Source organism: Pseudonaja textilis, chromosome 8 (genome assembly GCF_049901715.1).
Source record: "Pseudonaja textilis isolate UNSWEBS1 chromosome 8, rPseTex1.2, whole genome shotgun sequence".
In the NCBI taxonomy this organism is placed as follows: Eukaryota; Metazoa; Chordata; class Lepidosauria; order Squamata; family Elapidae; genus Pseudonaja; species Pseudonaja textilis.
The window spans coordinates 1693050-1720417 of NC_141997.1; the positions used below are offsets into that span (position 1 = coordinate 1693050).

At 44.5% G+C, this 27368-nt stretch overlaps 1 protein-coding gene across 5 annotated transcripts in view; it reads left to right on the top strand.

The window, feature by feature from the left end:
* Positions 1-27368, top strand: part of TAB3 (TGF-beta activated kinase 1 (MAP3K7) binding protein 3) — a 47625-nt gene that overhangs the window by 8920 nt on the left and 11337 nt on the right. For 4 of the 5 annotated variants that reach the window (XM_026716058.2, XM_087938170.1, XM_087938172.1 and 1 more), the window contains exons 2-4: positions 11230-11422; positions 23013-24456; positions 26969-27129. In XM_026716058.2, the coding sequence (XP_026571843.1) occupies positions 11237-11422; positions 23013-24456; positions 26969-27129 (1791 nt within the window). In that variant the 5' untranslated portion in view covers positions 11230-11236. Of the gene's footprint in view, positions 1-11229; positions 11423-21931; positions 22108-23012; positions 24457-26968; positions 27130-27368 lie in introns of all 5 variants that reach the window. The other variant, XM_087938173.1, reaches the window with a different exon arrangement.

The following is a 27368-nucleotide window of genomic DNA, read 5'->3' on the forward strand; positions in this document are numbered from 1 at the left end:
TGTCTAGGCGCTGTGCTTCTCGCACCTGAGTCCACAAGTCCACCAGTTCTTGGACTGCGGCCATGGATTCTGCTGGCAGCACCGTCTGGGGAGGAAGGGGGTCCTCGGGGCAAAGGTACTCGGGTTTGCGAGACAGGGCATTCGCCCTCCGATTGTGACCACTGGGGATATAGGTCACAGAAAAATGGAACTGGGCAAAAAACGACCACCGGATCTGCCGCTGGTTCAACTTTCTTGCCGTTGACAAATGTTCTAAATTCCGATGGTCCGTCTGAACCTCCACCTTGTGTCAGGCCCCCTCGAGATTATGTCGCCAAGCCTCAAACGCAGCCTTGATATCCAGCAACTCTTTTCCCAGATGGTGTAATTGCGTTTGGAAGGAGTGACTTTCCGGGAATAATAAGTGCAGGGAAAAAGAGGGGCGCTATCCACAGGGGCTTGCAACAACACCGCCCCAATAGTCACGTTGGACGCATCCATCTCCACCACAAAAGGATGATGCGGATCAGGGTGCCTCAGGGTGGGTTCTGTGATGAAAGCATTCTTGAGGGCCTCAAAAGCCTGTTGTTCCGGGGGGGCCACTGGAACGGGACCTTCTTTCGAAGGAGCTGGGTTATTGGACCCATCAGTTTGGCAAAACCCGGGATGAAAGTCCGGTAATAGTTAGCGAACCCCAATAGGCTTTGAACATCCTTCACGCCACGAGGGGGTTCCCAACTACATAAGGCCTCCACCTTACGTGGGTGCATGGCGATGCCTTTGGGAGAGATGATGTGCCCAAAGAACTCAGTGGAAGTCTGGAAGAAGAAACATTTCTCCAGCTTCGCATAAAGTTGGTGCTCCCAAAGGCGTTGCAAGACCAGACGAACGTGTTGAAGGTGGCTGTCCCTGGACCTGGAATAGATCAGAATATTGTCCAGGTACATCACCACGAACCGATCTAACGTATCCCAAAACACGTCATTAGGTGCTGGAAGATTGCAGGGGCGTTGGTCAACCCAAACGGCATCACAGTGTACTCAAATGGCCATATCGGGTGCCAAATGCCATCTTCCATTCGTCCCCCTCTCGCATCAACACCAGGTTGTAGGCCCCTCGAAGATCGAGCTTGGTGAAGATAGTGGCCTCCCGCAACCTTTCCAACAACTCCGGAATGAGCGGCAAGGAGTAGCTATTCTGCACCGTGGTGGCGTTTAGTCGACAGTAATCACAGCACAAATGTAAGTCTCCCGTCTTCTTCTTGACAAAGAGGACTGGGGCTGAGAGAGGGGATGACGAAGGCCGGATGAACCCTCAGGCCAAGTTTTTGTCCAAAAAGTCCCGTGGTGCGGCCAGCTCAGGCTCGGACATGGAGTACAATCATCCCTTTGGTAGTGGTACATTGGGCAGAAGGTCCACTGGGCAATAATAGGGCCGATGTGGGGGTAACCGGTCCGCCTCCTTCTCACTGAACACATCTGTGAAGTCCGTCAGTTCAGGAGGTATGGAGACGCCAGAGGTGGTGATGTCCTGGCCAGCACAAGTGTGGAGGGAAGTGGTTCACGCACTGCAGACTTGGAAAAGAAATGGCGTTCCGCGACCATGCCACCTGAGGATCATGAATCCTAAGCCAAGCCATGCCGAGGACTAATGGGAAATGGAAGTCCATGGTGATATACAAGTGGATCGCCTCCTCATGTTCTCCAATGACTAGGCGCAAAGGCTGGATGGCGAATTTAATGGGTCCTGCAATAAGTTCCCGCCCATCAATAGTCTCGACCCTCATTGGAGATTCCACTGGAACCAAGGGGACATCAAAATGGGCCACAAAGTCCTGGTCCATAAAGTTAGTTGTGGCCCCTGAGTCCACCAGCACATTTGCTGGAATCCCTTCCCATTGGTTAGCCCAGAAAACCTGAGTGTCCAAAATCAGATGCTGTGGGGGCCCAGAGTCAACCTCCACTAATTCAGGCAGGTGTTTGATATGTGTCCGGCCTAGAGTTTCCCCCCAGGTCGGGCCTGCCCCATTTTCCGACTGATCATGCCGAGATTCAGGCACAGGCTTGAGTGCCCCACTTCGCTTTAGAGGACAAGAAATAGCGAAATGTCCTGCCCCCCCACAATACAAGCTCAAACCCCTTTGGCGTCTCCATGTTTGCTCCTGGGCCGTCAAGCAAGGTCTGACCGCTCCTAACTCCATTGGCTCCTTGGCCATTGCCATGACACGTTGAGTGACCCGGGGCGCTGTTAGCACAGGGCGCTGCCGTACAAATGCAGATGGCTGCTCCTGGACGGTGCGACGGTTTTTTCACCATTGGAGACGTGCGTCGATGCGCAAGCATTGCACTACCAGAGCGTCGAGGGTTGGGACTGGTTCCACTTGAACTAACTCGTCCTGCAGCTCATCTGACAGGCCATCCTGGAAGGCATCCATTAACACTGCGTCATTCCAGTTGGAGTCCAGGTACAAAAGCCGAAATTCAGAAATAAACTCTTGCAGGGGGCGCCTCCCTTGGCAAAGGTCCTTAAGATGCCTGGCTGCCGTTTGCACTCGTATGGGGTCTTCATACATGTGGCGCATGTGTTGCCAAAAACCCTGGTAATTAGTTAATAATGGGCTGTTCTTGAGCAACAAAGGTGTGGCCCATCTGGTGGCCAAGCCAGAAAGGAGGCTTCTCACAAACCCCACCCGAGCCCGGTCATCTGGGAAATCCTCTGGCCTCATAGCCATAAATAACTGGCACTGTCCCATGAAAGCCGGGAACATCTCAGGCTGCCCAGAAAACTTATCTGGCACAGCCACCGGGCATTTCTGATGGGGAGGGGGAGGAGGAGCTGCACGAGCCTGCAGCAAAGCAATCTGGGCTGTTAATTGAGCCACTTGCTGTTGTAGAGTTTGATTTTCATCTTGCAGCTGTTGAAGCTGCTGCTGGTGGTCCATCTTAGGTAAAAGATGGTTTAAGTCAGGTACGGGATAAAAATGTTCTGTCTCACTTTTCTTCTTTCCCAAAAGATGAAAGAATACACACAAACACAGGCAGGCAAGCTGGCTCGGACTGCACAGAGTTAATTCTTTGGAACTGATAATATTCTTGGCATTCCAATACGCTTTGCCTGCCAAGTCCAAACTGATAAATAAAAATTTACTCACAGAAAATTACAAGGCAGTCCACAAAAATCATTCACAAAGAAAATCTGAAGTAAGATTAAACTTTGTCCCGTACAAAGTTCCAGCCGAAAACACACCCCTTTTATCTCCTGTGGGGTGTGGCTCAATGACTCAGCTCACTCTCTGACCCTCCCACGCCTCCTACGTTGCTGCTCACGTTTCTCCCTACGACGCTGCTTAGGATCAAGCCAACACTCTTCCTCTTTACTCCCTGTCAGGGGCTGCTCCAATATGCTTTCCTCCTGATTAATTTCAGGCTGTTCCTCTCGGTTGTCTGATGAAACCTGAGGCATTATCAGGGAGGAAGGCATTGCCAGAGAGGAAGGTCCTGGGGAGGAAGTCATTCCCAGTTCCTCCTCCTTATCTTCCAGGTCTTCTTCCTCTGACAGCATAGGCTCAGGAATCGGGGCCACAACATATGTATGTATGTATGTATTATGTATACGTATATGTATACACACACACACACTCTGCTCAAAAAAATAAAGGGAACACTTAACGCAATATAACTCCAAGTCAGTCACATTTCTGTGAAATCAAACTGTCCGCTTAGGTAGCAACACTGATTGACAGTCAATTTCACATGCTGTTGTGCAAATGAAATAGACAACAGGTGGAAAGCATAGACATCCCCAATAAAAGAGTGGTTCTGCAGGTGGTGAGCACAGACCACTTCTCAGTTCCTATGTTTTCTGGCTGATGGTTTCATCACTTTTGAATGTTGGTGGTGCTTTCACTCTAGTGGTAGCATGAGACAGAGTCTACAACCCACACAAGTGGCTCAGGTAGTGCAGCTCATCCAGGATGGCACATCAATGCGAGCTGTGGCAAGAAGGTTTGCTGTGTCTGTCAGCGTAATGTCCAGAGCATGGAGGCGCTACCAGGATACAGGCCAGTACATCAGGAGACATGGAGGAGGCCGTAGGAGGGCAACAACCCAGCATCAGGACCGCTACCTCCACCTTTGTGCAAGGAGGGACAGGAGCACTGCCAGAGCCCTGCAAAATGACCTCCAGTAGGCCACAAATGTGCATGTGGCTGCTCAAACGGTCAGAAGCAGACTCCATGAGGGTGGTATGAGGGCCCGATGTCCACGGGTGGGGGTTGTGCTTACAGCCCAACACCATGCAGGACGTTTGGCATTTGCCAGAGAACACCAAGATTGGCAAATTCACCACTGGTGCCCTGTGCTCTTCACAGATGAAAGCAGGTTCACACTGAGCACATGTGACAGACGTGACAGGGTCTGGAGATGTCGTGGAGAATGTTCTGCTGCCTGCAACATCCTCCAGTATGACCGGTTTGGCAGTGAGTCAGTAATGGTGTGGGATGGCATTTCTTTAGGGGGCCGCACAGCCCTCCATGTGCTCACCAGAGGTAGCCTGACTGCCATTAGGTACCGAGATGAGATCCTCAGACTCCTTCTGAGACCATATGCTGGTTGGCCTTGGGTTACTCCTTATGCACAACAATGCTAGACCTCGTGGCTGGAGTGTGTCAGCAGTTCCTGCAAGACGAAGGCATTGATGCTATGGAATGGCCCGCCCATTCTCCAGACCTGAATCCAATTGAACACATCTGGGATATCATGCCTCGCTCCATCCACCAACGTCACATTGCACCATAGACTGTCCAGGAGTTGGGGGATGCTTTAGTCCAGGTGTGAGAGGAGATCCCTCAGGAGACCATCTGCCACCTCATCAGGAGCATGTCCAGGCATTGTAGGGAGGTCATACAGGCATGTGGAGGCCACACACGCTACTGAGCCTCATTTTGATTTGTTTTAAGAACATTACATCAAAGTTGGATCAGCTGTTTTCCACTTTAATTTTGAGTGTAACTCCAAATCCAGACCTCCATGGATTGCTAAATTTGATTTCCATAGATAATTTTTGTGTGATTTTGTTGTCAGTATGTTCATCTATGTAATGAACAAAGTATTTAATAAGAATATTTCATTCATTCAGATCTAAGATGTCTTATTTTTGTGTTCCCTTTATTTTTTTGAGCAGTGCATGTACATACATACGTGTGTGTGTGTGTGTGTGTGTGTGTGTGTGTATATACACACACATACATACATACATACATATATACATATACATATACATACATATAAACAAACATTAGTAAACAAAATAGTTATTCAAAATCATTCTAGTACTGGTATGAACCTTGTAAATCTTTCACGTTTCTTTTCAATATCTATCAGTCTTTGAGAACAATTGAAATGTTTCCCTTCCTCCTTCATTATTACTTAACTGTTAATAAGCATACCATTGGATAGTCATACAGTTTTACCTTATAAATTATTTACTATTAATAAGCAAAATAATTATTCAAATTCATTCTAATAACTAGTATAAATTTCCTTATAAATCTTCCACATTTCTTTTCAATGTTTTATCAATCTTTAGAAACAATACAGTTTTATCTCATAGATTATTTACTTATTTCATTTCTAACTCATTACAGTATTCTACTGTCACAACACTATCTTTTGTACCTTTGCAGAATCCTCTCTTTTAACTTAATTTAACCATTGTCTCTGTGTTTTCTAGCTGAGCAAATACCTTTAATCCTCGTACGTTTCCCCTTTTTCTTTATTTTCTGTTTTTGTCCCTCATAAGTTCTTTCCCTTTCTATCTTTCCCCCCTTTTTCTCATCCCTTTTTATACCCTTCTCTCTCTAATTTTCCCTTCTGTAGTTTTCTTTTCTGCTTCTCCTTGCTGTTCTTTTTCAGACTATTTTTCTTTTTAGCTGTTCCCTTTAATCTCAAACTTTTAACTCCTTTCCCCCTTTTCCCCCTTATTTGCATTATTTGATCATTGAAAATGGCTTCTTCTTTGTCCCGCCGTTCTTCTTGCTCTTGAAGCTTTTCCTTTTGCTTTTCATAGTTCAGGATCTCCATTTCAAGAAATTCAAATACAAAGCCAAAGGATCTTCCTCCCCTTTCTGCCTCTTCTTTCTGTTTTTTAAGCCACATCTTCAATTCCTCCAGGAGTGATGGCATTTAAACACTTTTGAACAACCACCTGATTGACTTTAAGTAAAAACAGAAAAAGAAAGAAAAAACCAGTGCCCAAACCTTGTTTTTTAAATCACCAAATGATCCCAGACTGTTCCTTCTTGTTTCTTTCCTTTGTTTTTCCTTTCCGTGGGTTACTGTATCTTTTAATAAGATTTCAGTTACAATGTATCCTCGGGAGTCTTTTCAAAGTTTCACTGTTAACCCTCTTTATTTTTCCAGGTGAAAATAACTTTCCATTATTCCAAGTCCCACCTGTTTGCCTCCACTCTTCTCTTTTTTAGGGCTTTAAAATGACCAAGAAAAAATCTTTATTCTCTTTTTGACACTTAGATTTCAGCTTAAGGTTGCCTATTAGTGTCAAAATAGATTAATATAAACTTCTTTCCATACCATTTGAAATTGTCAATATAAAGATTTAAAAAAGGGCTTTTAACCTCCTTTTCTCTCTCCTTTGCCCCTTAACGATCTTCTTTCAGAAGTATCCCTCTAAGTACTTTTAGATTCAAGGTACCTTTCTTAGATGTTCTCTGTTGTTTAGCCCGGTCCGTCCTGCTTTCCTCTTTGTCTTCCTCCTGCACAATCTAATCCAGTCAGGTTCTTCTTTGAGGTGGCCATTTCTGACCACTGCTGCAACCGCCTTCGGGAAAGGGAGTTTAGACCAGCCAAGGAGGAGAGATGTGCCTCCCCTCGACTCAGCTAGCAGTCTCCCCCCTCTTCACCTCTACAGGGTGGCTTCAGCCCCAAATCCAAAGGATCGGGGCGCTTCAGCAGCGAGCACAGATCGAAACCATGCACGATTGCGGATTTCGGTCTTTCGCTGAAGAGACCCAAACCGGAAGTTAACATGTTCATTTTTGTTGTGGCAATTCATCTTATAAGCGAGAGTTGTAATTTCTTCGAATTATCCAAATCTGTCTTAATTTGTGGTATCAATTTTGTATAATTATCTTTTTAATATACTTTTCGCTGTTAGCCATATTCCTAAATATTTAACTTTTTTGACAATTTGCATTTCCAATTTTTCTTCCAGTTCTTTGTTTCTTAGTAAGATTTTTTGTTATAATTTTTATTTATTTTAAGACCTGCCACTTTTCCAAATTCTTCAATCTTTTGAATTAATTTGGTTCCCAAATCTAACAGTTCCTCAAGCACAAATACCAAATCGTCTGCAAAAGCTTGGACTTTATATTCCTCTTTTTTATTTTGAGACCTTTTATTTCTTGTTCCCCTCTAATCTTTTCAAGTTAACACTGGTCAGGATAAACATCCTTGCCTTACTTCCTTCAATATTTGAAAGTGTTTGGTTAACTCTCCATTTAATATTACTTTTGCCGTTTTTGTGGAACATATTGCTTGTACCATTCTTACAAATTGCTCCCCAAAATTCATAATTTCTAATTGTTTTGTAATAAACTGCCAATTCAAATTATCGAAAACCTTTTGCGCATCTAGAAACATCAATGATAATTGTCTTCCAGAATGTACTTCATAATATTTCAATATTAAAATCGTTCTCAAATTATTTTTAATCTGTCTTTTTGGTAGAAATCCATTTTGATCTGGATGTATCAACTCATTTAACACCTTTTTTTAGCCTTTCCGCCATTATGGATGCAAATATTTTATAATCAATATTCAGTATTCTATAATGAAATAGGCCTTTAATTCTTTATTGGTTGGTGATTTGTCTCTTCTTTTGGGATTGATGCTGTGTATGCTTCTGACCAAGTTTTAGGTAATTTCGCTTCTGCCAGTGCTTCGTTATATCTATCATAGTTGTCCCTAATGGCTTTTGTATATTTTTATAAAGTTCTACAGGTATTCCATCTGGGCCCGGGGTTTTATTGTTCTTTTGTTTTTTTTTTACCTCTGCCATTTCCATCATTGTTATTTTTTCATTTAACATCATTCTTTTTATCTCTTCAATTTTGCTTAATTTTTTTCTTATCCAAATATTCTTTAACATTTTTTTCCATTATATTTTCCTGACTGTATAAATTCCTTCAAAAATTCTTGAATAATTTTCTTTTTCTCTTCTGTTCTGTGACATATATTCCCTTTGTCATCTTGCAATTGGTGTATTATTCTTTTCTCCTTTACTTTTCTTAATTTATTTATTAGCCATCTCTCTGGTTTATTCGCATGCTCAAAAATATGTTGTTTCATCCTTTTAACTTTTTGTGCCATTTCTTCCTGTACTATCAGATTCAGTCTATGTCTTATAAGTTCCATTTTCTTTTTAACTTTACCTTTTTGAGGGTTGTTCTTTAATTCTACTTCCAGTTCCTTAAGTTAGATGTAGAACATCTTGTTGATATTTTTTTTCCTATTTTTTTCTTGCCACATATGCTATTGTCAATCCACGGATGTACGCCTTTGCTGTGTCCCACAACATTTGTGTTGTTCCTTCTTTCGTATTTTCTGTGAAGAAGTCCAACTCCCTCTCCATCATTTGTACATATTCTTTATCTTTCATTATTGCTTGGTTCACTGTCCATCTTCCTCTTCTCTTCTGTCTTCTCTATATCACTTTTATTGGATTATGATCAGCCCAGGTGTTGGTCATTATTTCTACTTCCTGCATATTATTCCTCAATCACAATGTCATCTATGCTATATCAATTCTTAACCATGAACAATGTGCATTTGAGCAAAAGATATACTGTCTGCTTTTTTCATTTCGTTCCCTACATATGTCTTTTGTCATCTCAAAAAATGTGCTTGTAAATATTCTCCTCTTTAATTTTATTATTTTTACTACTTTTATAGTCCTTTTTAACCACCACCACTGCATTGAAATCACCTATTAAGCACTCATTTTCATATTCGGTCTTAATTATTTTTTTGTGTAGTTTCCGATAAAATTCTTTCTGATTATTGTTTTGTGCATATATTACAGTAAGCAAGATTTGTTTTAAATTTATTATTATTTCCATCATTAATACTCTTCCATCTCCATCTGTATATATTTGTTTCACCTTTATCCTTTCCTTAATATACACAGCAATTCCCCTCTTCTTCTGTTGTGCTAAGGATGTGTAGAGATTCCCATTTTGGATTTTCCAGTATTTTAGCATGGTGTTTCTTAATGTGTACTTCCTGAAGACATATTATATCTAGGTTCAATTTCTGTATCTTAGTCAACGTTTGTTTTCTTTTTGCTGGGGAATTTAGCTCATTGATGTTAATTGAGAGCATCTTTATTTCTTCTGCCATCTTGTTATTTGTATATGGGCCTTCCCTTCTAGTTGTCCTTATCTCTCTTTGTATTTTGATTTGTGTATCCTGTCTCACTGCTCGTTCTTTTTCCTGCCTTATTCTTTCTTTCTCTACCTCTTTCTCTTCTATTAGTTCTTCCTCTTGGCTTTTACTTTCACTCTATTCTCTATTCTCTTGTTCCTCCTCTGTCGTGAAATACTGATCAAAAAATTCGTGTGCTTTGCTGGGTGTGTCGATCCTGAATTTTTTATCTTGCCATGTAATCAAAATACCTTCTGGGAGCAATCATCTGAACATCTTATTTATTCAGTTGAGTAGTTAAAAATTGGTAACATCTCTGTTCCCTGACCCTTCTGGGTATCTGTCTTAATGTATGAATCTCTCTTCCTTTATGTCATAGGTTCATCCTTTGTTCTCTGGTACACTTCCTCTCTTATTGTACTGGAAATATCTTATAAATACCAATATCTGTATTTTTATGGATTTATGAGGCACTACCCAATGTAAACATTGTAATGGAAGTTTAGTATCCTCCAGAAATATGTAGAGCAATAGTGCTAACTAAGAATAATGTTGATTTTTTTTTGAAGAAAAAAGTGGAATATATAGTGCTATAGCGGAATTATGTAGTGCTATAATTTACATAAAAGTGGAAACTTATGTAAATTACAGCACTATATAAAAAGAAATATAAATATTTCCAGTTTAGGTACATTTTCAGATCGATAACATTATTTTCTTTTACAAACTTACCAAGATAATTACTTAACAATGTTAAGCCAATCAGTTTGCATTTGCAATTTGCAGCTATTTATTATTGATAATTAATTTACAGAACAGAAAATTATTTATAGAAAGAATTAAGCACTGTAAAATATTCTGCCTTATATTTCATTAAAATATAGCCTTCCTTGAACTAAATAATATTTTAATTCACTTTTTCACTTTAGTCTTGTATCTTTTGTTGATTTTTTTTCTTTTTTAGCAAAGAATTATGGCAAGTAGGGAAATTTAATCATACCTATTAATTGGTTGATAATAAGCCCTTTATAAGCCTTCCGATTTGTGTAAATCATAGGAAAGCAATACATCATTCCCTTTTTAGAGGCTTACAGTGAAGTCCAATCAACATTTTGTTTTGCATTTTAAGAATGTTGGTTTTAGAGAGCTATATGTGTATACATAAATAACTTCTTTCTGAATCCATGCTTTACTTTTCTTTGGTTCATAATCCATTATAGATGAGCAAGAAAACAGGTTTTTCAGAGGTTGTGTGAGCATATTTAATATTTTTACGCATGCTGAGGGATATGATAACTGAAAATAATATGTCGTAAGAATGGATAGCTCTAATAATTGGAAGGATTTTTATTCTACATATTTTTATTTATTGAAATTTATTATCTGCCTGTATATGCTGTTTTTTGCACAGAGCATCCTCTTCCTGTCAATAATTTATTAAAATGGTTTAATTTGGATAAAAAAATAATAATTGTACAATCATACAATTAATCATATAATACATAAATACATACAATACATTGTATGATTAATTGGCTTATGATACATGCTGAAAAACAGCTGGTATGGACTACTTTGTGAAGGAACTTTTAATGCAGGGGTGTCAAACTCAAGGCCCACTGCTGGATCCAGCTCCCAGGATGTTTAGATCTGGCCTGTGGGGCTACCCTGGAAACAATGAAGGGCTGGCCACAGTGCCACAGCCAGCAAAAATGGAGCTTGGGAGAGTGAGACGCTCATATTGATGTGTTAGTATGCTATTCTGTATAATTGTTATTTATTATTAATTTTCTCATCTTTCTTTTTGTAGAAGATGTATGAAGCATCCAAGGATCATAATTGTTGGAAAGTTTGTTGACTGCTATTTTCTGAAAGTCCTAAAACTTAAACATCCATCTGGCATGGCACAGGAAAGCCAGCAGTTAGATATGCAGGTACTCCATGACCTCCGGCAACGTTTTCCTGAGATTCCTGAAAGTGTGGTATCTCAATGCATGCTCCAGGTAGGTATTGGTTGCCCCAACAGTAGTTTCTCTTTGAAGTAGTAGGTAAGAGTAACCAAACAAGATACAAGGATAACTTTTCAGAAACAAAAAGAGTATGGAAAAAACTGCGACAATGGATTATAGGAAAAGAGAATAAGAACAAATATAGTAAAATTTGGTTATTTTAGCCAATTTTCATTTATCTTGCTATACTTGTAGGAAACAGTTTTCTTTCTTCCCCTTTCTTTTTTCTTTTACAAATGAAATAATTCTATTAGGCTCCATTTAATTAAAAATAAAGTATAACTTAAATAGCATGGGCATAGCTAGAAATTTATATCCTCCTAAAATCAGTGGGGATAAATTCATTCTTAAGTTCTAAATCTTCAAGATTGGTAGAAGCACCTTGATATGTTCAGCTTTTGTTCTTGAAAGTACTTTCTATCCTATATTTTCTTCCTATACGACTTACTTTGTTCCATTCCACTATTAGTTTCATTTACATTTATGAAATAAATAGAATATTGTACACAGAATACAAAATTCCTTGTGGGGAAAAAAAGAATTATTCTGTAGAAAACTCAAGCCTAAAAGAGGTATTTCAGTTTCTATATACATCTCCCATATCTGTTTTACTACTTATCCCAAGCTGCAGTAGGAGTAGTAGTTAAACATTCTGGTTCATTTATTGAATAACACAAATCAGATATTCTGGTTTGGGGGAAGCTTTTTAACTAATGAGGTTTGGAGTGATAATACCTGTTTTAGAAAATTTTAGGAAGAATTCATGAGATACTTTGTAGCTGCATAAATTTCAAAGTTGTAAGAAAATTTGTCTAGATCACACATGTCAAACTCAATGTTGGCGCACAATGTGGTTAGATCTGACCCGTGGGGTTGCCCTGGAGAAAGCGAGGGGCTGGCTCCTGCCGCCTGGTCCACCCCAGCCACGTGGGGCACTCTACCTGGGCACACACACAGGAAGTGTCGAGCACATGGGCTGGTGTTCCAGTGAAAGGGAAGTGCTCCTGGACTGCGAGGCCCTGGAGGCGGCAGAAAGCTGGTAGTGGGTGTGGCGCTGTGTCAGCATTCCAATTTGCATTCCAGTTTTGAATCTCCGTGCAATTCAAAACTCCAAAACAAAGTCCATCAAAGTAAGAATTTATTAGAGAAGTCATGTTGGCACATCTGGGGAAAACCTGAATCTGAATTCCCGCATTTCCCCCCTTCCACACTAAACTCACACCCTGCCCCAATTTATGACTCCCCAGTCACATTAGCCAATCCACTTCTGAACTACTGCCAATTCCAGTCATTCCCCTCCAGACTCCAGCAACTTCTCCTTGATCTCTGACAAAAAATGTTATTGTGGCTATACTCCCTTCACCACTCTCCCATTCATAGAGTTTGCCCATCCCCCGCCCTAAATCTGAATCAAGATGGATCTGGAGCTAACAGGCTGCCTCCCCTCAAGCATTGATAACGTCCTAAAATGAGACGTGACAGGAAATTAGGAATCAAAACCAATTAATTGCCTCATTCTGCCCCCCAGGGGGGCCCTTTGGCTTATCGGCAAATACCAAGTTTTACCAACCAATCTGCCTTTACATCCCAACTTTTCACCCAGGTAGCATGAGACAAAGGGTACACCTTCCAATGGATTAGATATTGTAATAGGCCTCTATGTAATCTAGAGTCTAGGATTTTCTTTATCTCATAATGTTTCTCACCCTGGATTACTATTGGCTTGGGAGCTGGCTGATCTCTTGGTCTTAATTGTGAGCTAACAGCCTGTTTCAATAAACTGCTATGGAATACCAGATGCACTTTTCCTTATAAGCGAGGGAGTCTTAGTTGCACAGTTACTGGGTTTATCACTTTCACTATTGGGAGCAATCCTAGGAATTTTGGACCTAGTTTCTTTGTAGGCAACTTAGCCTAAGATATTTAGTGGACAAGTAGACCTGATCTCCCACTTGAAAAGGGACTTGTGGGATTGGTGTTTGTCTGCCTGCTGCTTTTACTTTGCATCTGCTTGGGCGAGGGCACGCTTGGTATTGTCACACCCCTGTTTCAGTGAGTCTATCCACTCGGCTAGGGACATCGAAGTGGAAGGCTCTCTAGGTAGCTCAGGCATAGGTGTGAAGTCCATTCCACTGGTGACTTGGAAAGGTGTTAAGCCTGTGCTACTTTGGACAGCATTGTAGGCTACGATCTGCAAAAGGTAGCAGATTGGCCCAATTTTCTTGCTGGTAGTCTACATAGCATCTCAGGTATTGTTCCACCATGGTGTTCGTCTGTTCTGCGGCCCTGTTCATGCTTGGATAAAAAGCAGAGTTCAGCCCTTGAGAGGAACCAACAGACCATAGGTATTCCCTCCAGAACTTTGCGGTAAATTGATCGGAACTAATTTGCCGCAGCATTCCACGCAGCCTATAAATCTGCTTGATGAACATTTTCGCTAATCTCTTAGCTGATAGTAATCCAGAGCAAGCAGTGAAATGCGCTTGCTTAGAAAACAAACCAACCACTGTCCAAATGATGGTATTTCCACCATTCTCTGGGAGTTTGGCTATAAAGTCCATAGCTATTTCCTCCATGGACAGCTGGGATCTGCTACTGGCTGGGGCCAACCAGGCAGCTTCCCTAGTCACATTTTCATGGCAGCACATGTTGAACAGCTTTTTACATAGTCCTCCACATCTGCCTTTATCTTCGGCCACCAGAACTGCCATCTTGCCAATTGGAGGGTCTTTAGGAATCCAAAGTGACCAGCCAACTGGGAATCCTTACTGTGTTGAAGTACTTTCAGCCTCAGGCTGGCAGAAGTGTACAACTTAGATTCCTTCCAAGCTAATCCATCTTGCAGTGTTAGGATGTTGGAGTTATCTTTTAGCCATTGGTCAGCGGGGAGCACAGTCCTCATCTCTGCAGTGATTGGGCCTGCCATGTGGTCGTCCCGACTCCTAGCTTGGATGAGCAGCTGGCTGAGATTGGGGTACAACTGCATGTACTACTTCCTCCTGCCTGTTGTTAAACTGAGGTTTTCTTGACAGAGCATCAGCAATTTATTTTTCTCACCTGGGATATGATTCGGTTCAAAATTTAAGCATTTAAAATATTGCGCCCAGAGGGTTTGCTTAGGGAACAGTTTTCTTGGAGTTTTCAGTGCCTCTAGGTTCTTATGATCAGTCCAGACTTCAAAAGGCAGTTTGCTGCCCTCAAAGAAATGCCTCCAGGAGAGGAGGGCCCACCTGACCACGAAGGCCTCTTTCTCCCAGATGGCCTATTGTCTCTCGGTGTCAGTTAGCTTTTTGGATACATAAGTGCAAGGTTGCAGCTGGCCCGGGGAGTTTTCCTGTAGAAGACTGCAGCAGCGGCGACATTGCTGGCATCCGCTTGTACTACAAATGGCTGGTCGGGGTCAGGGTGCAGGAGGATTGGCTCTTTAGAAAACAGTCCCTTCAACTCCTCAAAATCTCGTTGATGTTCAGTTCAACAGTTGGTTGGGTTTTGGTTTAGGGTTGGCCTTCTTGGTTCTTAACAGCTCAGTCAGTGGTAAAGCGATCTCAGAGAATGCAGGAATGAACTGCTGGTAGAAGTTTGAAAACCCCAAGAAACTTTGAAACTATTTCCAGGTGGGAGGAGGCTGCCAATCTAGCACCGCCTTAACTTTGGCTGAGTCCCATTTCAATTCCCTCGTTTGACCCTTGGTAGCCCAGGTAGTCTAGGGAAGTCTTATGGAACTCACACTTTGACAGCTTGGCATAAAGCTTAACCTCTAGGAGTTTTTTCAACAGTTGTTGCACTAGTTTAATGTGCTTCTCCCTTATCTCACTGAAGATGAGAATGCCATCCAAGTAAACTAAGACCCCCTTGTATAGGTACTCATGTAGCATCAGTAATGAGTTGCATAAACACTGTGGGGGCTCCCTGGAGCCCAAAAGGCATGTCATGGAGGGAGAGTCTGAGAAAAGAGTTGCCTTAGCACTTGGCCACCAGCAGCCCTGCTGCCTTTTTGCCATCCCCTTACCTCTTCCTCCTCCTGGCCTCTCCTGTTGGTCTCCCATCCTATCGCTGAGGATGCTTTGCTTACAAAGCTGAGTCTCCTTGCATGGAGAGGGTGTTGGCCTCCCTCTGGCCCATGCTTTGCCCTCCTGCATCCACCATGAGTATTCTGGCCAAGGAGAGCAAGTACAGCAGCAGCAGCTTCTAACAGGAAGTAAGCATGGCTGGGCACCCCCTTGGTGAAGGGCAACTGGCCAGTCTGTGGGGTCACAGTGCCCCAGGAGCTCAAAGGCCAGGCTGGGTAGTTGCCCTCTGCCTTGCACTGCCATCCAGGGGCCCTCCACGTGGCCTGAGGTGGACAACGAAGCTCCTTTGGTGGACAAAGCTTAGGAGTTTGCCGTGCTTTCACTTCCTCCGTTGGAGACCTTTGGATCCCCCCCGCCTAGCCTTGACTGACCTCCCATAGGAGGTGGAGGATGTTGATGCTGTGGGTGGAAGTGCAGAGGAGAAAGTTTTCAGGAAGCAGTTTCCTTCAAGTCTAACTTCACACTTGACAAATCTGTGGAGAGAGGAAGGAGTAGCAGGGGAACTGCATGAGGGAAGTCTGCCCCAACAAGCCAGCATCCTTACCACACACAATTGGAAAAGGGGATTCCCTTTTGAGAAGAGCCAGCCTTCCTCATGCAGGACTGGGAAGTGCTGCTTCTCCACTGAGCTGAAGGGAGAATCCAGGATGGGTAGTCTCTAATCTCCTAGCTCTGCAGACCGAGTTGAAAAACTGAGGACACACCCCCTGGCAACGGTCTCCAGTTCTTCACTCGGTCTCAGCATGTTCAGACCACCCTTTAAGGGCTCTGAATAGTTAGGATTGTAGAAGAATATTCACCCCCTGGATTAAGCTTTTTTTTCGCAGAGAGGCTTAGATCAGGTTTGACAGCTAGTCGGCTTGCCGGTTTAGCACTTTCAGTTTTTTGCGCTTTTTTCCGGTTCACGTTTTTTTGCTTGTTATTTTAAATTTTGACTTTCCTTGCTGGTGGACTGGTTTTTGTTTTGTTTTCTGTCAAAACTTGAGTGGAGGTGACCCTGAGAGCCCATGTGGCCTGGGCTGGGCTCCGGCGTCTTATTTAACTCGCCTCCTCCCGATCCACTTTCCCGTGTCTGGGATGAGCCGCAGCTGCCACTAAGCGCTTCTATCCCTTTTTGGTGGCAGCGGCCATTTATTTCATTTGGAGACAATCTTTAAGTTCGTCTCCAGGATTGTCCCGGGGGGGCAGGTTCTGGCCATCAGGATTAAATCCTGACCCTCCATCCAGTCCCCAGAGCACTGTGGCAGCTGCAAGACGCTTGAGTCTGCCTGATAATTGCGGTGCAGCCAGCGCCAGGCTCGCAAGCCTCTGACCTGTCAGGGCTGCTGCAATTCAAAGAGGCAGCCGTTTTTTCAACTTTTTTTCCTTGACTCGGCTTTTGAATTGCGGAGCTGCGCTGAGCTCATCACTTTGGGTCGCACTAGCCTCCTGAAGTGGTGGACAGCTACTATGGCTGTAGCTGAAAGCTTAGGCTGAATAATTTTTATTTTATTTTTACTTCTTTCTCTCTTTCTCTACCCCTGTCAAGTGACAGTTCTTTTTGGAGGGCTCAAAGATGGCCACCAAGGGAGCTGATCAAGAATTGTCAGTTCCTCAGCAGGGTAGAGAGAAGGCTGTAAAGGGATCCCCTAAGCCCAGGTCTGCTGGTCTGGAGGCAGCAGCTAGGATTAGAGCCAGAGCTCTAGCCTCTAAGAGATCCTCTAGGGCTGAGGATAGACAGGCCAGGCGTAGACAAAAAGCCATAGACAAACAGTTTGACAGGGCAGTGAGAGATTCCAGGAAGGCTAAATACAGAGCCACCCCTCAAACTTTGGCTTCTCAAGATGACAGGCAGCCAGACCAACTGGAAGATAGGCAGTATATGACAGCCTGGTCTCCTGGGGGCTCAAGTACCCACGATTTGCAGGGTAACTTCCAAATCAGGGCTGAGACCTCTCACAATTTTTCTGAGGCGCCTCAGGGGACCTTTATGGCGCCACCTGCAGACCAAGTCTCCGGTGGAGCCAGACCTGTGCCTGCAGCCACCTTTACACCTATAGCAGCTGGCTTACGACTGGAGGAGACCCAGATGCAAGAAATGCCATCCTTCATGAGAGCCTGGATCTCCCAGACAATAAGACAGGAATTGCAGGCAGAGGTCAACCAGCTGCACCAACTGTCTTATTTGGAACCTAGCAGAGGAGTCCTGCAGGGGCAGGCTTCTGCAGAACAGCTGGTCCACTTCAGAGAGCACTCGGCCTTCCCTTCAGAAAGCAGCCAAATTTATGGCTCTGAAAGGGACCTCCTTCCAGAAAGGGATTTTTCAGATGTGGAGTCGGAGGTAGCAGGTCCCCCCTCCTTAAGGGCCTTTTCCAGCCGGCTCTTTTCAAGACTGCTGGTTAAGGCCAAGAGCACGGGTCATCTCAAAAAGGACACGGTCACTCAGGACCTTCCCACTGAGGGAGAGGATCAGGAGGATTTCCTGTTCACTGAGAAAGCAACTGTGGTGGATGCTGTACCTGTGCCCCAGATGTTTCTGAACCTGATCAAAAAGCAGTGGGAGTCCCCTGGGATGTACACTCACCCCAGTGGGTCTGAGTCTATCTTATTTAATGTGGACAAAGACCTTTTGGACATTATGGAAGTGCCAAAGGTAGATGGCCCAGTGGTAGTCCTAGCTTCCTCATCTGTCATCCCACCTGATGCAGAGGATGTTCTAAAGTCAGAGGACTGGAAGGAGGAGATGGCACTCCGGAAAGCTCATCAAGCCGACTCCTGGGCCATCAAAGGATCGACGACCACATCTTTTTTTACTTGGGACTCTTTCCGGTGACTGAGGCAGCTACAGGACAGAATCCCACCTGAGGGTCTCAGGGTGCATCAGGACCTGAATAAGATTATAGCTGCAGCTCAATTGACTGCTGATGCCACCCTCATGTCAGCCAAATTTTCTTCCAGAGCCATGGCCTCTTCCATAACAGCACACAGGCTTCTCTGGCTAAGAAATTGGCAGATGGACGTCAGAACCAAATGGAAGCTGGTGTCGGCTCCCTTTAAGGGAGAGGCTTTTGGGGGAAGACTTGGATCCCTTTTTGACGGAAACCAGTGAAAGATCCTGCCCTCCCAGGGGAGGCACTTTGATTACAGGTCTCATCCCTATTACAGGAAGCCCTCCTTTAAACAGGGGGAAGCTGGGGCAGGCTTTCCCCATCAAAGTAGGCCCTTTTTCCAGAGATCCTCCTCTCAGGCCAATAGACAGGCCTTTGTCGCCAGAGGGCGTCAGAGGCAAGAGGGCAGAAGGTCTTTTAGGGGTTCCAACATACCCTTCAGGCGCAACAAGTGATGCCTGAGCCTCATCCCCCATAGGGGGCCATCTGGGACTGTTCTGGCAGAGGTGGGAATAGACCACAACAGACGTTTGGATCCTGTCAACCTTATGGTCGGGTCTCTCTCTAGAGTTTCTCTCCTCCCCCAAAGAGCTTTTGTGTTCTGCCCCATCTCCAGGGACCCCTCAAAGAGGGATCTCATGGAATCAGTGATCCACCATCTGCTGGACATTCGGGCCATCCAGCCGGTTCCAGTGGACCAGGAGAGACAGGGTTTCTATTCACTGTTGTGTGTGATTCCAAAGGCCTCGGGGTGGTGGTGAGCCATCCTCAATCTGAAAGGGCTCAGCAGACATCTAATCTACCGAAGGTTCAAGATGCACTCCCTCCACTCCATTCTAGAGGGACTGCGGGAGGGAGATTTTTTGGCCTCGGTAGACTTGACAGAGGTCTACCTCCATGTGCCCATACAACCCAACCACTGTCATTTCCTGAGGTTTTGCTATGGTGGCCGCCATTTTTAATACAGGGCTCTTCCGTTCGGCCTGTCATCAGCCCCTCGGACTTTTACCAAGCTCTTCGCAGCAGTAGTGGCACACCTCAGAACCTTACCCATAAGGATCCAATACTATTTGGACGACATCCTGATAGCATCCTCTTCCAGATGACATCCTGATAGCATCCTCTTCCAGACTCCAGGCGGAGGATGATCTGATGTCGACAGTCAGAATTCTTCGAGAGCATGGGTTCTCGATAAACCTGGACAAATGCCACCTAGTACCATTGACTTGGATCTTGCATTTGGGGGCCATTATAGACACCTTGGCCAGACAGGTTTTTCTCACAGGAGCGTCAAGACAATATCAGGGAAGTCACGTTGCTGATCCTGTCTTCCTGAGAGGCACCTATCATCTTGCTGTCTCAACTTCTCGGCAAGATGATATCGTGCATCGGGATTGTTCCACCTGAGCCCTTCAGTGGTTCCTGCTCCCTTACCAGTGGGTGAGCAGGGGCGACTCTCCAAGGAGGGTTCACGTCCCCTTGCCAGTTCTTTGTTCCCTCCATTGGTGGAAGTCCCGAGCCATGGATCAGGGATGCTTGTACAGGGAACCCCAGAGGATTACCATCACCACCAATGCCAGTCTCTATGGTTGGGGGGCCCACTTGGGAGCCCAGGTCACCCAGGGGAGGTGGTCACGAAAGGAGCTCACGCAAAACATAAATTGGCTAGAGCTCAGGGCTGCCCACTTAGCGCTCAAGGATCTAAGGCAAGAGGTGGTGGGGAGACATGTGCTTCTTCTCACGGACAATGTGGCCACATAAACCGGCAGGGGGGGCACACACTCCAGATCTCTAATGCAGGAAGCAACTCTTGTGCAGGTGGGTGAAGAGAAACCTGTTGTCCCTACAAGCAGAACATATCTCAGGAGTATCCAATGTACAGGCACACTGGTTGAGCAGGGCCATAGTCGACCAGTCAGAATGGCGACTGCATCCCAGTCTATTCCAGGAGATGACGGAGCGCTTTGGCTGCCCGATTTTGGATCTCTTTGCATCACCAGAGAACATGCACCTCCCTAGGTTCTTTGCTCGATTCCCTGCCTGGGGAGCAGAAGGGGTCAATGCTCTCTGGTGCAGGTGACCCCAGGGACTATTGTATGCCTCCCCCCCTTCCCCTGATTCCAGGGACAATCAGGAAAGTACTGATAGAAAGGGTGGAAGTTCTGTTGGTAGCCCCTTACTGGCCCAGGTGTCCTTGGTTCACTGACCTGATGGGCCTGTCAGTCGCCAGACCCTGGAGAATCTCCTGCACAAGATCTCCCTCAGCCAGGGTCTGATCGAGCACCCAAAGCCAGCCTGGTTTCGGTTGACCATTTGGTGCCTGAGCGGGGGATCCTGAAACGGGAGAAGTTTTCCACAAAGGTCATTCAGACCATCCAGGCGGCCAGAAGACCTTCCATGACCAGGATATATAACGCAATGTGGAAGATTTTCTGCAGTTGGTGCGCTAGTCACCAACTGGAATCCACTGTTGTTTCTGTTGCAAAGGTATTAGAGTTCCTGCAGGATGGGTTGGATAGAGGTCTCGCCCCCAATACCTTGAAGAGACAGGTGGCTGCCTTGGCCTCGGTGATTTCGGTCAAGGGCTCTACTATGGCCCAACACCCTAGGGCGAAAGCCTTCCTTGGGGGGCCACGAACCTGAGGCCACCGGTGGTCCACCGCTACCCTACCTAGGATTTGCCTAAGGTCCTGCAGGCACTAACTTCTCCCCCATTTGAACCCTTACGTGAAGTCTGCCTTTGCCCTCTCAAATGCAAGGTGTCATTCTTGGTGGCCATTACCTCGGCCAGGCATATTTTGGAGTTGGCGGCCTTATCCATCAGGAAAGATCTGTGCATATTCCATGCAGACAGGGTGGTTCTGCGGTTGGACCATACCTTCCTGCCCAAGGTGAACTCCTTATTCCATCGTTCACAGGAATTGATTTTGCCTAATTTCTGCCCTGAGCCTACCCATACACTAGGGAAAAAATGGCACACCTTGAACGTTAGGAGGGCCCTCTGTATTTATATTAAAAGAACTTCTGCCTTTAGGAGGACGGAAGCCTTGTTTGTTTCCTTTCAGCCGTCAACTTTAGGTTGCAGAGTGTCACCTTCCACAGTAGGTCACTGGCTCAGAGTCTGCACTGCAAGGGCCTATGAGTTACAGAGCCTTCCTGTGCCCAGGAATATCACAGTGCACTCAACCAAAAGTGTAGCGACCACTGCAGCCTGGGCAACGCAGGCATCTATTCTGGACATTTGTAGAGCTGGGACCTGGTCATCAGTGACCCCATTTATAAGACATTACAAAATTGACTCCTTTGCCTCACCGGAGGCGTCCTTTGGAAAATGAGTCCTGCAGGGTGTGCATGTAGAGGTGGGGACCTCCGACCAATCCAGCTCCCATCCGTAGGATAGCCATCAGCCAGCTTTGGTATGTCCCATCCTGGGTTCTCCCTTTGGCTCAGCGGAGAAGGGGCGTTGGTCCTACCTGAACGCTTCTCAGGGAGCTGAAGGGAGAATCCTGTCCCACCCTGTATTCTGTCTGGTTGGAATAGGGAGGAAATGTCCCTTTTTTCCACAGTATCAATGAACTATCTGCTTGAAGACAAGCAGCTGAATTCACTTCAACATCGTTCAGAACTGGGGACCGTTACCAGGGGGTGTGTCATCAGTTTTTCAACTCGGTCTGCAGAGCTAGGAGACTAGAGACTACCCATCCTGGATTCTCCCTTCGGCTCCCCAAGAAGAAGCATTCAGGTAGGACCAACGCCCCCTTCTTGCCTCCTCCTCTTGCTCTCCAGAGATCTGTCAAGGCAGAAGTTGGACCTGGAGGAAACTGCTTCCTTCAAGCTTTATCCTCTGCGCTTCCACATGCAGCAGTGTCGTTCTCTGCCTCCTGCTTTGCTGGGAGGGGGCACGGGACAGGGAAATGTCAACTATGTCTGGGATTGGGAGAAGAATGTCTCCTTTGGAGTGCTGTGCACACACGCACATACACACACATACACATACACAGCATTTAAAGCTAGGAGACTTATATCTGCATCATAGCTTGCAAACTGCCAATCATGACTGGGCTTGGGGAGAAGGCCCTTTCCTTCCCCTGTAGATAAAGGTCCCCAAACTTAGAATATGGTGTGTGTGTGTATACGTGTGTGTGCACGCACTTGGCTGCCAGCAGTTTTGGGAGGCGAGGGGCTTATGGGGCACTGAATTGTCCCCATGTCAAATTAGCTGGTGTGACTTCTCCATCCCGAATCAACCCCGCCCAGTGAGCAGCATTCAGCTGGCCATGCCCAATCAGCCACACCCAGTCATGGGCAACCCAGCTTTGACCACCCAGCTTTGACCACCATCTGGCCCTTTGAGTGCAACCATAATGCTGTGCGTCCCTCAATGTAATTGAGTTTGACACCCCTGATATGGATGGTAATTGACAGATAATGCTTGTAGTCTTTGTGGAAGATTTCTTATCTTCAAAGATTTGTTTATATATGACTTTTCATAAGCAAATTTAAGTTAGTCAAAATTATAAGTTTAAGTTTTAACTTAAAGTAACAACCTTAGCAAATATAATACTGAAGAGTAAAACAAATTGTTGTACCATAGTTTCTAAAACTTGCTCCACAATGTAGAACATCAGCATGCATTATTTCTTCTAGAATAACAACAGTCTTGATGCTTGTTGTCGAATTCTTGCACAAGAGAGCAACAAATATCTATATATGGAGTATCACAGCCCAGATGACACCCGAGTGAACAGGAATCGTCTTCTGCATATTAACCTTGGCATCCATCCTCATACTAACTATGGAGTGGATGGACCTCAGCTTAATGGTGGTCGTACACTGGTACATAGTTCAAGTGATGGACATATTGATCCACAGTGCACCCAAGGCAAACAGCTGATCTGTTTAGTCCAAGAACCACATTCTGCTCCTGCTGTTGTAGCAGCTTCTACAAACTACAATCCTTTTTTTATGAATGATCAGAATAGAAATGCAGCTACTCCTCCTCCACAGACACCTCAGCAATCTTCTCCCATACAGCCTGGAATGAATACTTCTACTATGCAAGGTCCTCCTCCTCCATATATGCATATACCTCGGTACAGCACAAATCCTATAACTGTTACAGTTTCACAAAACCTCCCTTCTGGGCAGCCTTTACCCAGAGCTTTACAAATTCTTCCTCAAATTCAAAGTACTCCTTATGGAAGTTCTGGATCACTCTATATTAGACAGACAACTCAAGGTTCTTCGGGACGACAGACTCCTACTCAAAGTACACAGTGGCATTCATCACCACCAGGTCCAATTCCACATTATAGTTCACATCCATTACCTATCTATCCACACCAACAGAGCTATCAGCCTTCTCAGTATTCTCCCAAGCAGCCCCAGATTCTTCAGTCTCCTTTTCAATCACCACCTGCTTCCCAGTGTCCTTCTCCTTTTGGATCACCTCAACATCAAGTTCAACCCAGCCAATTAGGACATCAAAGTTCCCATGTATTTATGCCTCCTAGTCCTTCAACTGTGTTACCCCATCCATATCAACAAACACCACAGACATATCAAAAACCAAGTGGACACTCAGTGTCTTATCTTCCATATAGCGGATCTACTTTATCTAAAGGCTCCATGAACAAGATAGAAATTACTGTTGAACCACCACAAAGACCTGGGACTACACTTAATAGGAGCCCTTCACCTATTAGTAATCAGCCATCCCAACGGAATCAACACCCACTATATACACCTGCAACTCCTTCAAGTTCCTCTTCCAGAAGTATAGGTCAGCCTAAACCACCTTATAGTGTTAATCCTGTATATATAACATATACACAACCAGTCAGACCTTCAGGTATTCTTACACAGTCCCCCCGTGTAATGGTATCTCAGCCAAATCCAGCAATTTTTAAAATCACAGTAGGCCGAGCTCCTGCTGAGAATCTTCTAAATTTAGTGGACCAAGAAGAACATTCTGCAGCACCAGAACCTATTCAGCCCATTTCAGTTGTACCAGGATCTGGGGGTGAAAGAGGAAGGCATAAGTACCAGAGAAGTTCCAGCTCTGGATCAGATGACTATGCTTATACTCAAGGTAAGATTGATATGTTTTTTGCTTAATAATTTTCAAAATGTTTCCCAAGAATCAAATCATTTGAACTATGGTTCATCTTAAATAGCTGTCTCCCCAAATACAAATATCCCTCCAACTGTATAAGTTAATAAGCATAGGTTAACAAATCATGCCTGTGATTTTCTCTCAAGATGAAAGAAACACACTTATTTCATTTACCACTTTGAATTCTGCAGCAGTAAAAATGGTGATGGGATGGACCTGCTGGATCACTGTGATATGGTGATAAAAGTATAATCTAACTTAACCTAACCAGCATAGTATAGCATCATCACATTACAACATAATAAAATATATAATATTGCAAAAATAGTTGTTTAGAGTTTAGCATGCTGTTTGATTCTGGCTTAATCAATAAACCATGGCTAAGATCTTCCTGCTCCTTAATGCAGCTGCCCCTCTGCCCCCTGCCCCAGTTCTTTCTTTGGCATCCAATTTTGCAATGCCAACCCCTCCGGGGCAGTGATGCGGCCAACTTCACCCTCTTTGCTTCAACCCAAGGTCCACTTCCATCGGGCCAAGCAAGGGGCGGCACACACTCAGAGACTCCCAACTTCGGGGAAGCATTCCGCCCATCTTTATACTTCGCCCAGGAGGAGGAAGGCATGCGGAAGCAGCCCAGACCAGCGGAGGTGGAGGGAATGATCACTTGGAAACCAAGCAAGCAAGCGCAGGGCTGGGTCGGAAGAACCAGGCTGCAGAGGGAGGCTAGGTTCTAGGTCTGGGACGGCCACATAGAGCTGAACCGAACCAAGCCACGCACCTTGGAGAGCTGCAGCTGCACCCACCCGCATCCTGCACGCAAGCCCGGCTGGCTGGAGAGGAGGAGGCTGGGCGGGCGCTGCGTGCTCCCTTGTTCTCCGGGGAAGGGGGCCCTAATGCCGGACCACCCACTGCTTCCACTGCACGCCTTGGGAGGATTTTGCTTTCGGGGCTTCTGGTGCGCCTCTGCCGCTTCCACTGGAGAGGGCAGCCTGAAAGCTAAGGCACCCCCTTTTCGCCACCTCCCACCTCTCTTCCCCCGGCTTGGCAAGTCTCACCGCACGCAGGTTCCGTATTCGAGGCACCAGCTATGGAGCGATGAAACAGTCAATGGGCTGTGTGGCCGGCAGTCAGTGAGCCTGTGGGGCCGGCACCTCGAACGTCCCCCTGCTGGCCCCCTTCCGTCTTAGCACCCCCCTAAGGCATCCCACTGCCCCCCAGTGGGCAGTACTGCCCACTTTGGGAACCACTGGTCCAGAGGAATAATGGATGGAAACTGATCAAGGAGGGATTCAACCTAGAAATAAGGAGAAATTTTCTGACAGAACTATCAACCAGTGTAACAGCTTGCCCTCAGAAATTGTGGGAGCTTCATTAGAGGTTTTCAAGAAACTGGACTGCCATTTATCAGAAATGGGCTAGGGTCTCCTGTTTGCGGGGGGTTGGACTAGATGATCTACAAGGTCCTTTCCAACTCTATTAATCTGTTACAGTACCTTATATATTAAAGTACCTAACTCCTTTTTTCTCCAAAGGAAAAAATACAAATTCATGAATGAAGAAAATTGTTAAGATTCAAAGTTGAATCTTTATTCTAAAACAAAAGATAAAGCTGTCAATACTTTGCTCCTGTTTCTGGTTATTGGAATTCCTTGGATTTAACCTGAGCACTAATTTTGTGATCTGGAAAGAAGCTGTTTTTCTAAAGGACTTACTGTAACATTCCCTTAATAGCTGGTTATTTATCAGTCAAGAGTTTTTCAGACTACATTGTAGTTCATCTATTAAGGTTCCTTCACGTATAGCTTGTTCTTTATTGACGGTCTAATGAACAAAAATGAGCCAAGTCCCTGAACTGATAATACAGGTGGCCTTTGGTTAACAACCATTCTTTCAGCAATGAAACATTGGTTCTTAGCAATTGGTACTTATGACAACTCCTCCAAGTTCCAGCTGTTGCCATGTTCCTGTGTTCATGTCGTTGTGATACAAGTGCTTGGCAACCTGCCACATTTCTGACCAATCATGTGATTGTGATTTGCATCCTTCAATCATGTGATTGTGATTTGCAATTTTCCTTTATAGCTTTCCACAAGCAAAGTCAATGAGAAAGCCATCGGGAGATCTGAATTCACTGTCAGGGAAAGTCCTCACTTAATGATCCACAGTGATTTGTTTAACTGGGGACTTTTGGAACTGCTATCAGTAAGCTGCACAGTCATGTGATATCACACTTTACAACTGCATTACTTAGTGATCAAAATTCAGGTCCCTATTAGCATTAAGTGAAATTACCTTATCTTCATGAGTATGTAAAATAATGAACTTCCTTATGGAGGAATATTATGTGTATAGCTCTTGTTCCTTTCTCATGAAGTATTTGTATCTCAGCATTTGATTGCATTCTGTTTTTGAAAAGGTCATTTGTTTGTACTTCTGAAGTTAAAAGTTGGATTTCTTAATTTTATGCATATTATTTGTAATTCACTAGCTTTGCTGTTACATCAACGTGCAAGGATGGAGAGGTTAGCAAAGGAGCTGAAATTTGAGAATGAAGAACTTGAGAAACTTAAAGGTGAAGTAAATAATATGGAACATGATCTCATGCAAAGGCGTCTGAGAAGAGTGAGCTGTACAACCTCAATCCCAACAGTAAGCAATTTTTCTATAATTATATCAAAATAAAATTGTTCTTCAATTGACAGTATGAATAATTCATTATATATTAAATTCATCATTTTTCATCCAATATGTAAGTCTCGGTTGAGTTGTTTCAGCAGCTCGTTATAACATGTTCTTTTATTTGCCTCCTATCCTTTATAATCTTCCAAATTCTGTAATACAAATCAAGTGTTTGTTGTTGGTTTGGAGTTGTTCTGAAAAGGCATGTC